The sequence below is a fragment of the Uloborus diversus genome, chromosome 10 (genome assembly GCF_026930045.1).
Source record: "Uloborus diversus isolate 005 chromosome 10, Udiv.v.3.1, whole genome shotgun sequence".
Lineage (NCBI taxonomy): Eukaryota > Metazoa > Arthropoda > Arachnida > Araneae > Uloboridae > Uloborus > Uloborus diversus.
The window spans coordinates 133,439,937-133,452,468 of record NC_072740.1 but is presented as its reverse complement, the minus strand read 5'-3'; the positions used below and the strand labels follow the sequence as shown (position 1 = coordinate 133,452,468).

General features: G+C 37.3%; 1 protein-coding gene across 1 annotated transcript in view; it reads right to left on the bottom strand.

Annotated features, from left to right (window-relative positions):
* LOC129231778 (ATP-binding cassette sub-family D member 2-like) overlaps nucleotides 1-1,808 on the bottom strand; it is a 56,847-nt gene extending 55,039 nt beyond the window's left edge. The window contains exon 1 of the mRNA XM_054866143.1: nucleotides 498-1,808. Coding sequence (XP_054722118.1) covers nucleotides 498-1,538 — 1,041 coding nt within the window. The 5' untranslated portion in view covers nucleotides 1,539-1,808. The remainder of the gene's footprint in view (nucleotides 1-497) is intronic.
* Between the last annotated feature and the right edge of the window lie 10,724 nt (nucleotides 1,809-12,532).

Below are 12,532 nucleotides of genomic sequence, written 5' to 3'. Positions count from 1 at the left end.
TAAAAATCGCAGATAACCGCAAAAAGACTAAAATGGGGGACAAATCAGGTTGTAAAAATTTTACTATCTCAAATTCTTAACTGTATTGATGCATAACACTTTCTGCAAACTGAAAATATATATAGAGTACAGTACAAATGTTTTGTATTTTTGCACAACCGAACTTAACATCAATAACAAACAAGTGTATGTACGATGAAGAACGCACAAAAAAAAAAAATAATAATAATAAAATTAAATCAAATCAATCAATCAAGCAAAAACAGCTGAGTGTAAATTTACAATTTTTCAAAAAAAAAAAAAACTGCCACTGGTATTCGCTTTTTTAAGTGCGAAAATACATGTTCGTGATTGTTGATTGATTCGCGGATAATCCGCCCTGCGGATAAACCGCTCGCGGATAATCGGGAGTCTACTGTACTTGCTTTTATCTGTATCATGATTTTAAATGCATAAAAGTATAATATTATTAGAATAAAATTTAAAAATATACATACTTTATGTCCTCCATAGAAAGCAATTTCTTCTGCATTCGTAATGAGACGAGAATGAACAAATCTCAGATACCCCTTCCTTTTGGCTTCTTCGGCAACTAGTTTACCGAATTTGGGCGTCACTTTACGCAATATATGAGCCGTGATGGTCACAACCAGAGCGGCGAAAATTTGTCCGGACATACCGTAGGATCCCATGTTGCTCGCCATTTGAAACAAAGTAAAATTGATAATAATTAAATCAAGAAGAGGCTTTGTTATATGAGAATATAAATGTGCTATAGACTGAGCAAAGGATGTGATATCCTCGGTCAGGCAATGATCGGCATTTTCCAATCGACCGTCCAGGTTACTCACGCGATAATATGTCTGGTTGTTGAAATAGAGGGAATAGGCATAACGAACCAATCTGGTTCGAAAAGCGAGAGCGAGTTGACTTTCCAGGAATCTGATCAAACTGTTGAGAAATGTAGCAGGAAGCGCAATAAGTAACCACTTTGAAAGCTGCACGGTGAACATACGAATATCTTTACGTACTATAAATTTCACGACACATCCTTCTAATTTTGCTACATAAATTGAAAGAAATGTTCTCATTATTAACGATAACGTATGAAGAAGTAACAAACCAGCCTCAATGTTCCAGACCCCTGGAATCATAATTTTCACTAGTTTACCTAATTGTTTTATGAAGGCTTTGTTGAAAGCTGGAAAATTTTTCAAGTCATAGATATTGCTTCCTTCACCACCACTCAGCTTGTCACTTTCCTTACTCAGCATGGGATTATTTTCTTTTTCAAGCAATTCATCATCGCTCATAATAGGAGTGGGAGCACCTTTCTGTGGACTTGTTGACGAAATTTGATTTTGTGCTTCGGTAGCTCTATTTTTCAAGCTTTTCAACGTTTTTGCAAGCATAGGAAATCCAACGCGAGTGGCATACAGTAAACAAACGCCGCTCACCATACATAAACTTACTGTTTCCGGACGAGTCGAAGTTTTTTCGGAAATCTTCCGAACCATCTTTGAAAAAGTATTGGTCATGATTATATTTTTCAGTAAACACTAGAAGAAACTATCTGTCATTTAGTAGGATCACACAAGATTGAGATCAAGAGAGAAAAAAAATTGATGTACTTTGATTCCATGCCATATGAATTACACAAATCACTGTATGTCATGCTGTTTACATAACTGAATGATACATTCATACAAAACACACACAACAGAACATATTTCCAGTTTCATGTCATCATCACAAGAAAACCCATATCACGCAATGCAATGCATGCGAAGTGGAATTCTTTCGCAATCATTGCATGATTTCCTCTTTTCTCTTAATGAAAACGAAATCCAAAAGGTGTCGCTGTTCTTTAGTACAAGAATTAATAAACAGGGGAATGCCAAAAGTTGAAAACGTACAAAGAATTATTGTTTACACAAATAAATTTTCCTCAGTTGGTTAAACTAGACGAATTGATGATAATACGTTTATTACTTTACTGCATTAAATACAGTAAGATCACTGAGCTACACAACCGGCTGGAAATCACGTACTTGTGACGTCTTTATGGTTATTTGAGCTGTTTGCGAATGCGTAGCATACGGACTTTCGATTCTCGCCCAAAGTAACAAATGTATTTCAGCTTCTGATTAACTCTTTTTTCTTCTTTATCATATCAAAGAACGTATTTTAAAACATTGAAAAAACATGAACTAACGTTATTAACGTTATTAAAAAATCATGAACTAACATGAAACGTTACTAAAAAAACAGGAACGATTCCTTACGAAATTATTTCTTTTTTGAGCAATCACGATTGCTTATTGTTCTCATTTGACTGTCATTGGCGTTCGGTTAATTTTTCAGCTTGGAACAGGAGCCTCCGCAGCACCATCGTCCACCGGCGCGGCTGCTCTGGTCCTGAGCACTGTCCCCTAGAATCCGGTGGCGTGCATACCCTACACACACGCGCGCTACTCACACACATACACACACACCCGCCTTTACACATACACACTGACACACATACACGCTGACACACACACACCCGCCTTTACACATACGCGCTGACACACTCACACCCGCCTTTATATACACATACACTCAAGTCTACGTGCACATATACGCATGTCTACGTACACACACAAGCCTAGCCTACACATTCACGAACGCCTACACACACAACTATACACACGTAACCCCCTAGGAGAAGGGGCGGGCTTGATTAGACGTAAGCCGTTTCTAGAAACAGTAACTCCAATGAGTAGGGTCTTGCTGAAAATTGTGATTGCGAAACACATAATTTGAATTTAAAATTTCAGAACTCAAATTAGCTTTTTTTTTTATTCTTATTTTCCACGTTTTAAGCCTCTTTAGGTTTCTCATCACAAAAACGGTGACTGCTTTGATTTTCAATTCAATAATAACTTTTTTCAGCCCTTTTTCACACCCATGAATAGGTATACACCCTTGTGCAAATAATTGAAACAAACTCGAGAAAACTAAGAAAAAAATGGTGTTTTATTAAAACTTATACAAAATCAAAAATTTTTAGTGCATGTTCAGGACTTTTTTCTATCATTTGGACACGATTTGTCATGGAATCCATCATTTTTTACAATCATTTATAATGTTTGGGTCCATGTCCCAAACATGAATAAGAGCAGCTATTTGCTTCTCCATAGTTGAACAGTCCGTATGCAATAGACGATTCTTGCATATATCTCGAAGATTTTCAATCGGCTTGATATCAGGAAAGATCCCATGCCATTCCAATGTCTCAATTTGGTTCTTAGACATGAACTTCTTGACCGTTTTGGAAGAACGGAAACAGTCTAAACCCTGATGGAAAATCCTCGTTCCATCTGGGTATCGTTTTTCCAACTCTGGTGAAACCTTTTTTTCCAGAATGGTAATATATTGCTCAGAACACATCATACCGTAAACAGGCTGCAAGAAACGAACAACATCGTAACTGCAACAACCGCAAAACATATTTTTTGAGGGTGTGTTTTACATATTGGTTCGTGTTCTTTTTCGCCTGGAGATCTCTGTACGTGTTGAGTTCTTTGGCCTAGGACAGTGAACTTACTTTCGTCGCTATAAATAGTACTTTCCTCCAATGCTCAGTACTCCAGTTCTTATATTTTAACGCTCAAAAGTAGCGCTTTTTCTTCATTCTTTGGGTCAGAAGCTGTTCCTTCATCGGCCGATAGACTGCAATGAGGCGTCTCCGAACAGAAGAGGAGGCTAATATTTATTCCAGTCTCTCTTGAATCTCTATTAAATGCTGCTCTAGTCTTTCGAGGGTCTCTTTTACTTTGCATAAGTAAAAAAGAGTCTTGGTGTCAATTTCGATTTGCGGTGTTATTTCCCTCTCCGCTTTCGAAATATGGATCCTGTGTCTTAATTTTGTTTTATAAGATGGCTCATAGTGTTAATATCAATTACCTTTGAAAATTCTTTCAAGGTGTTTCGGACGAGTAAGAAACTTTGTACGCTTTCGCGGTGCCCCATCCATTGCTGACGACAGTGAAATCTCAACTGACATGATCACAGTCTAGAAAGATTGGGCGCCGGGAACATTGGCCTCCGAGCATTTTGGGCGCCCGGAATATTGGGCGCCGAGCACATTGTGCCCAATGTTCTGGACACCCAATGTTACCGGCGCCCAAAATGCTGATTTTTTTGTGAATAAAAATAGCTTTATAAATGCAACAAATAAGAAAGATAAATCGTAATAGACTATCGTCTGCGTATTTCGTAGGACTCGACCGATGCATCGGCGCCGATGGTTCAACAATTTAGCCATCGGCATCGGCGGCCGATGCTAACTTGCAGGAAACATCGGCCCATCGGCCTTAAAAAACATCGAAAAGCCGATGGAATTGGCCGATGTTTTTGAAAAAAAAAGGACCTTTGTTGTTTTACTTTTTAATACAAAGTAAAGGGAGTAATTGTTTTTATATAAATTGTTTACTTAAATTTCAGTATGAATTTCTATTTTAGTCACAACTGGAAGAGTTTTTAATACTGCATTCAGGTACCAAACAAGTTAATTGTTGCGTTGTTTCTTGCGGATGAATGTACGTATGTATCTCTTATAAGTCATAACCCAAAAATGGTAAGCTGTAGAAGGCTAAATTTTCGCATGTGGGATGTGCGTACGTTCCAGCTGTGCACTTCCCTTTTTGATTTCGATCGGATGTTCTAAAAATCCTATTTACTCATTTTTTGTGGCTATTAATTACTTATTTCAATACAAAACTCATATAGCGTCTCAGACTGACGATCATTTGGTGATATATTGCCGAATTGGAGACTATGGAAACAAATATGAGATGGCGAAACCGGTTTTGTTTCATTTTGTTAGATTCCCGTTGAACGGAAGGTAATTTTTAATTTTTCTATATTTGTATTATGAATCACAGTAATGCAGTCTTTTCTGTATCGCTTCGGCGGAGCTACAAGTTTGGGGCCCGTCGAAATACATTTTGGCGCCCTATTTCTCTATCACAGAAGTTGTAAAACATTTATCATAAGCATTGTTGTAACTCCTACGGTTCCAGTATGGTTATGGGGCCTCACGCGCAATTGCAACATTTGCTATATTTTAAATCCGCCAGTGCACGTCAAAACAAACTCGGGTGCAAGTTTTAAAAGGGTATTTCTACTCAATGTTTATGATTATTTTAAACTCTATTTTTTACGATTACTTTTTGTATTTCCGAGAAAACTTGCGAGCCCCTCCTCTAAATCCCAGTTTCTGAAATGAAACTCTAGTTATTCTTCTGAGTTGCTTAAAACTAACACCATCCATAAAATTAGAGTTTCTTTTCAAGCTTTATCTATTGTTTAGGAAGAATTCAGAGCATTAATGTAAGAAATTGATTAAAGACGTTTTCAATGGTAGCATAACTCGGAAATCAAAGGGACTTTTGAATTTTTTTTCTTCGGAAGTGCTGGAGTAGCTTCAGAAACTCTTCTAGGCGTTGGTAGTAGCGGTTCTGTACTAAAAAAAAACGAGGCCGAAGTTGGGGCCGAAGTTTAATGTTGTGAGTTACTCCAAAATCAGAGGGTGGCCCCCCTAACCCACACTCGTCGTTTCAAGCATTTCTTGAATATTTAGCAATTATTTATTTTGATCAAGAAATATCATTTTGCGTATTTCTTATACTTGTTTCACCTATATTTCGTAATGCGCTATCTTTTTGGCATCATTAATAGCGATCGATATTTTTTTTCTGTTGTAAGTAACTATTTTTATGTATTTATATAAAATCAATGAATAAGTTATTTTCGTTTTCATCATATTTCTAATAAAATGTTATAGAAAAGTTTAAAGGATTTTCTATTATGCAAATTTTTGAATTTCAAAAAATTATTGTTAAATTGAAAAATTTAATTTGAACTTGTTTGTAGTGCTTCATAAGAGATTAAACAATCAAATTGTTCAATATTACGTGTGCAAACATCAGATCGAGTAGTATATGTATTCAGTTATTAACTTGGTCTAAATATTGAGTTTGTTTATTGTGGCTGCGTTTTAAGAACCTCGCTCTTTTCATGGCTATTTCTTTTTTTCGCAAAATTTATGTCACTGTTTATAGCTTTTATGAAAAATGCAAACTTTTCAGTTCATAAATTTTAAATAAGTATAAAAATATAACTATTATGATTTAATATTGTAATTTATCTGTTACCTTTTTTGTTTAATTTGATGACTAAAAAATGTCTACGTGCAATCTTTCCACTTTAATTGCGTAATTTGTTGACGGTTTCATAGTTTTATTCTTATTTATTTATTCACTTTTCGAATAATTAAACAATATAATTTAATGTTTTTTAACTATGTTCAGTGTACCTAAATCCATACATTATTATAATATTACTGAAATCTTAGTTATATGTTCAATTTAAAAAAAAACAAATCAGTTGGTTATTAAACAGCCTCTTTGTTTTTCTTCTTCTTTTTCTTTTTATTTTCTTTTTATTTTTTTTTAATTTTATAGCTGTTGTTCTTTGTCTTCCATCATACAGCAGTCAAAAAAGGAGAAGTATAACTACACCCTATACAGATTGTACGTAGTACGATCCAAAAATTTGGGGACAAGTTGCATAAAACCTTACCCAGAATAGTTCACATTACCGAAGCACATCCACCTTCAAAAGGTTACCCTTGAACTACTATGTACTTCTGTCAGTGTTCATATAACTTATGGAAACACTCCTGGAAGCCATTTTTCGCTACGTTTTGTGATGCTGCTTTACCTTCTCCTGACGGAAGAAAGCGGCGTCCATGCAATTTTTTTTTTTTTTGTTGCTGGGAACAGGTAAAAGTCGCACGGAGCTAAGTCCGATAAAACGTTATGTTATTTGTTTGTCATATCAGAGTATTGACCAATCGAACCGTGCATCCTCAACATGAAAGTCGCCTTCTTCCCCACGATGAAGTTAAAGCAGCAGCGCAAGAGGTTGCGATAAATGTCTTCCAGGAGCCCTTCTAAAAGCTATACGAACGTTGGCAGAAGTACATAGTCGTTCAAGGTGACTATTTTGTAGATAGATGTACTTCGGTAATGTGAACTATTCAGGGTAAGGTTTTATGCAACTTGCCCTCGTATGAGTTTTCAACTTACGATTTCATAACGTTTTTGAGTGACGCAAGTTTACGCGCATGAAGACGTCACAAGAGAATTTACGATAATTAACTAAGGAGGCGTTCAAAATGGATATTTCGATCATCTATATGTTCTTAGGTACATATGCATGTACAAATGTGCCGAAAAAACTTGTGAAGTTTCAATTGGGTGGTCGTAAAATAGAAATTTAGATCGAAATCTGATTTTTTTTTTTTTTTGTGATTACAATTCCTTATTCGTAGAAAGGAAGTAAAGTGAAATAAATCAATGATCCTTTAAATCCCTGACATTGTTATCAATTTATTTCTATGTTTTTTTTTTGCCATCGGCCAACGGCATCGGCCATCGGCAATCAGCCATTTGGAGGAAAACAATCGGCCATCGGCCATCGGCCATCTTTGAGCAATCGGCCAACAATCGGCATCGGCCCATCGGCCAAAAAATGCCATCGGTCGAGCCCTAGTATTTCGCATGATTTTAACTGTTGGAAAATGACCTGATAATCGCGATGAAATAAGCTTTTTAACTGTTGCCACCTTGTATTTGCTAACAAATAAATGTTTGTAATTATTTTAAGCAAGGCTTTTAAAATAATTTTCAATTTTCATTCTTTGCTTTGCTTTTGAGATGAATCGGGATGGGGATGGTCGTCAAGTTTTGACGTGTGCAATTTTGTTTTTGTTGGGAATATTGCTTCCTCGTCAAGCCTGAAGAGGGATAGAATCATAAGAAAGATATAGAAGAAATGTTCGTGATGACCACAACATACTAGTTTTTTCTGTTTTTATTTATTTATTTATTTTTTTTTTGCACTTTCAAAACTGCGTGACTTCATTTTTTAATTCTTTTAGAATCTTGTCGCCTTTTCTTTTTTTTGCTCCCTCTGTGCAGTTTACTTTTTCTGTTTGTTTTCGCCCTCGAACCTATGCACACGAGTGCTGGTCAGGGTGTACCCTAGCTTGAAAAAAAATGAATTAATTGAAAATTGAAAAACTAATTGGAATAATTTAAAAACTACAAAATGCATCACAAAAATTACTAAACTCATGTTCATCTCTACGAGCGCCAGCAACTGGTGCATTCTCACTCCCGTTGACTTTTAACAATAAAATAAAATTAATTAAATCGGACTACAAAGTACTTAGGAAAAACTACAGAATACATCAAGGGAAATATGGTTCACTTTCAGTCCATGAACACCGGCAGTGGACTGCTTCAAGAGAGTGCACTTATAACCCTTGGCTTTTAAAAGTAAAATTAGTTGATTTTAAAAAGTAATATCACTTTTAGACTTTTTTAATATTTAATTCCTTTTATATTTTACTTATTGCAAACCTTTCCTTTACTTAACTTTCTTCGTCGAAAAGTTTCAACAAAGATGAAAATACAACGCACTATTCGCTTTTTAGAAGCCCAGTGGCTTCTAAAAAGCGAATACCAGTGGCGTGGAAGCGGGTAGCGCTTCCATGCGGGTAGCGCCTCTGGTCCGGGTTTGATTCTCGGGTTGGGCTTGGTCGACTCAGTCATTCATCTTTTCAGATGGTTGATAAAATGAGTACCAAGCGTGCTTGGGAAATAAACACTGGGGGTCCTACGTTATAGGCTGACCGCACCTAACTGGAACATCTGCTCTTGCAGTAGCGGATTTTCTAGGGGGCGGTGGGGACGACCGCCCCCTCCATGACCGTCATTTTTAGAAACCAATGATATAAAATTGAAAAAATTACTAGCAATCGCTACTAATTTTAATCAAGTACATTCCACAAATTTGCTTTAAATTAATTTTAGAAAGTTAGTGTAGTCGAGGATGGACAGCGTTACCCACTTTATACTTTGAACCTAAGCTCGCCTCTTCCCCTATTTTTAGAATTTTGATAAATTTTATATTTCTATATGTTTTTCAACCTTTTTCTTCCAGGACTACACTATAATGGTATGATAAGACATTGCTATGATTTAGAACAGTTGCTTCCAACCCTGACGGGGATCGCCCCCAAAGGGGCTATTTGACACTAGAAGGGGGTAAAAATTCGTTAGAGGTGATTAGTATTTAAAAGACAGGATAAGGGGGGAGGGCATTTGACTCCTTGCCCCTCTACATGACGGGTCGGGAGGGGAGGATGGCTTTCACGGTTTTCAACCGCCACCCCCTTGAATAGACTGTAAATCTGCCCCTGTGCTCTTGCACCCCACAGTCCTCGGTCAAGAAAACTGAGATGGGCACATTAGTCCTGGGTCCTCATGGGCTGTCGTTCCACTGGGTTTGGTTTGGTTTGTTCGCTTTAAAGTAAATAAATCTATATACACTCCTTTTTGTGAAAATTACAACACCATCAAGGAAGCATCATAGTTGATTGAAATTTAATGCACAGTTGAGTGGTAATGGTACAGATAAATGATTACATTTTCAAACAAAACAAACAATAATAAGAGATAGAAATTAGTATTTTGTGTGTCCACCGCGCGCCGCATTAAGAGCTGCTACACGACTCGGCATGAAGTGAAACAAAGTTTGAATGCTTGCGGAAGAGTATTCCATATTGTTTGTATGCACAACCAAAAATCGTCTTTCGAAGCAACAGGACGAGGATCACGAGCGAGAGGCCGCTCAACGAAATCCCCCACACGTTCAATCGGTGACATATCCGGGGAATATGCAGGCCAAGGAAGAAGCTGTACCTGCTGTGAATCAAGATAGGATTTGATAGTCCTGGTGACATGTGGAAGAGCATTATCCTGCTGGAACACAGCCCCTGGCAATCCTTGCAGGAAAGGAATAGCTTGGGGCTGTAAAACTCCGCTTATGTATTGGGTACTGTTCAAATTGCCCACAATTCGTAGCAATTGTGATCGTCCATGATATGCTATGGCACCCTAAGCCATAACTCCGGATGTTCGTCCACTGTGGCGTTCGATAATGCACTCCGGAATGTGCCGTTCATCGGCATAGCGCCTGACACGAATTCGGCCATCATGGTGCCACAAATTGAAGCGGGATTCGTCAGAAAAGACGACCTGCTGCCAATCAGCACGACGCCAGCTCCTATGCACATTGGCCCATTGTAGCCGCAGGCGGCGATGGTTTTGCGTGAGAGGAATCCTGTATAAAGGAATCCTTGCGCGCAGCCCACGCTGCAGCAGACGTCTCTGAATTGACGAGGCACACGATGAAACACCTGTAGCTGTTGACCACTGTGCTGCCAGTTTAGAAGAAGCTGGGCGGTCCGTTAGCGCCATATGCACCAGGTGTCATACATCGCGAGCTGACGTCTCATTTCGGGGTCCACTTTCGGATTTCCGAGCTGTCCGACCCTCGTCCTTCCACTGTTTCCTAACACGCATTATTGTGTTGCTGTTACGCTGCACGCGAGGGGCTACTGCACGATAACACAATCCAGCTTCAAGAAGGCCGACGATTCTGCCCCGTTCAAACTCCGAAACTTGCTCAAATTTCGTTTTCTTTCGTCGAAGAGGTATAGTAAAGATTCAGTTAACGTTTACTCTAGCATATAACCACCAATAATCATACACGTCTTTCTACAGCCGTCTATTTATATTCGGTTCGAGCCGAAGTTCAGAGGGCGCTGCTCAGCATACGCATGCGCTACCGGTCTGCAATTCTAATCATTTGCATATCATGCCCTACTTTACATTTCCTGCAATTTTCATCTCACTCGCGTAAGTCCTTCGTGGTGTTGCAATTTTCACAAACAGGTATGCATATAACCGTAACGGTGATTCTTTGTTTCTTTCTTTGCTTGTACCCGATGGCTAGAAGACCCCATAGCACCTACTGCCCTGAATCTTGGCACAAAAATTCGAACGTACCCAAGGCCCGTGCACCTCGAAGTCGAAATTCTAAATTCCGAATTAGCTTTTTTCTAATTACCTAATTAAGCTAAAGTTCGGCTAATTAGGGGTAAACCCCCCACCCCCAAACATTATATATCGTTGGAAAGGGTTTTCCTTCCCAAACAAGATGATGTTTGTTAAATTTTTCTCAATTAATTAGAACAGGAGATATAAGCGATTCTAATTGAACCATTGATTCAAGGCTTCTCTTCCGAGAAATTACTATAACAGTAGGTCCACTTTCCAGACAATTTTCAACTATAACACTAGGTCCATTTTCCAGACAATTTTTCAATTACTTTCTTTTTCAACATTTTGGAGGAAGTTGTCTTTGTTGCTTATGAATATTTTACTGTTATTACTTTATTTTAAATTCATTGTGCGTACGTTAATTGATTTTCTTTTTAATTAGAATGTCGCTTGGCGAATTCGGCGATGAATTATGGAGCTTTTTACATTTGAAAGCTACAGCAAATGTAATTTTGATGTAATTTGTTTTTCTTTAATTCAACGGATTTTTTTAAAATTTTCAGCACATGCATCGCTGTACGGGTACTGCTAGTTAATCTATATAAATATAACAAAGAATATGTGAGTATATAGTATATCTGTATGTATATATGTGTGTATGTTCTTTATACAAATCCACAGTTTACGTCGGACCTAGACCAAATTTGGCTGGGAGGTACCTGGGTACCCGAGAAAGAATTTAGGGGGTTTTCGAAGGCCAAAAAAGGACTGAACCGTTCGAATTTTAATTTTAAAGCCCGAAAATGGAATCATATGGTTCTTTCTACCCAAAATAATTATCCCATTTCTTTGATTCAGGTCCCATTCGACCGCGAAAAACAACCATAGAGTTCCTTCATTTCCTCCGAGTTTCGAAAAAAAAAAAAAACTGTAAAATCACCGGAAAAAAATTAAAAAGCACTGTGAAGCGTAATGGAACAGAAATTTTAAATCGTAAAATCACGATCTCATTTTAAATTCAGAAGGTTGCCACTTCTTTTTTTTTCTCGGTTGTGACTTAATAAAATTTTGTTTTTGTTTTGAGGTAAAATTTTCGACGGCGCCCAATCTTCTTATTTCACCTGATCATAGCTCAGCTTTCATCTTCGAGAATTCCTGCTCATGTGCTCAGATCCCCTCAGACCCTCTGATAGGTGTAAATTGATGTCACGTAAAGGATTTAGTATTCATCCCATACATTTTTTACAAATATTAGTTTGATTGGTGAAGAATTTTTGGAATGATTTTAAAATTAATGGAAAAAAAAATTTTGTTTCAATTAATTTGCACAAGGGTGTAATATGTATTCTCAAAGAAACACTAATTTTGAAATCTTCGTTTTAATTTACGAATGTTTTATGGATGGATTATCCATAATTTTAGGGTTAAAAGTATTTTCAAATCAAAAGACTTTAATACGATAATAAAAATAAAATTTGGATATTTTACTTTAAAACATCTTTTATGTAAATTTAATGTATCAAATTTTTATTCCCTCATTTATCCCCTCTGTTGGCAAAAACCATGCAAAG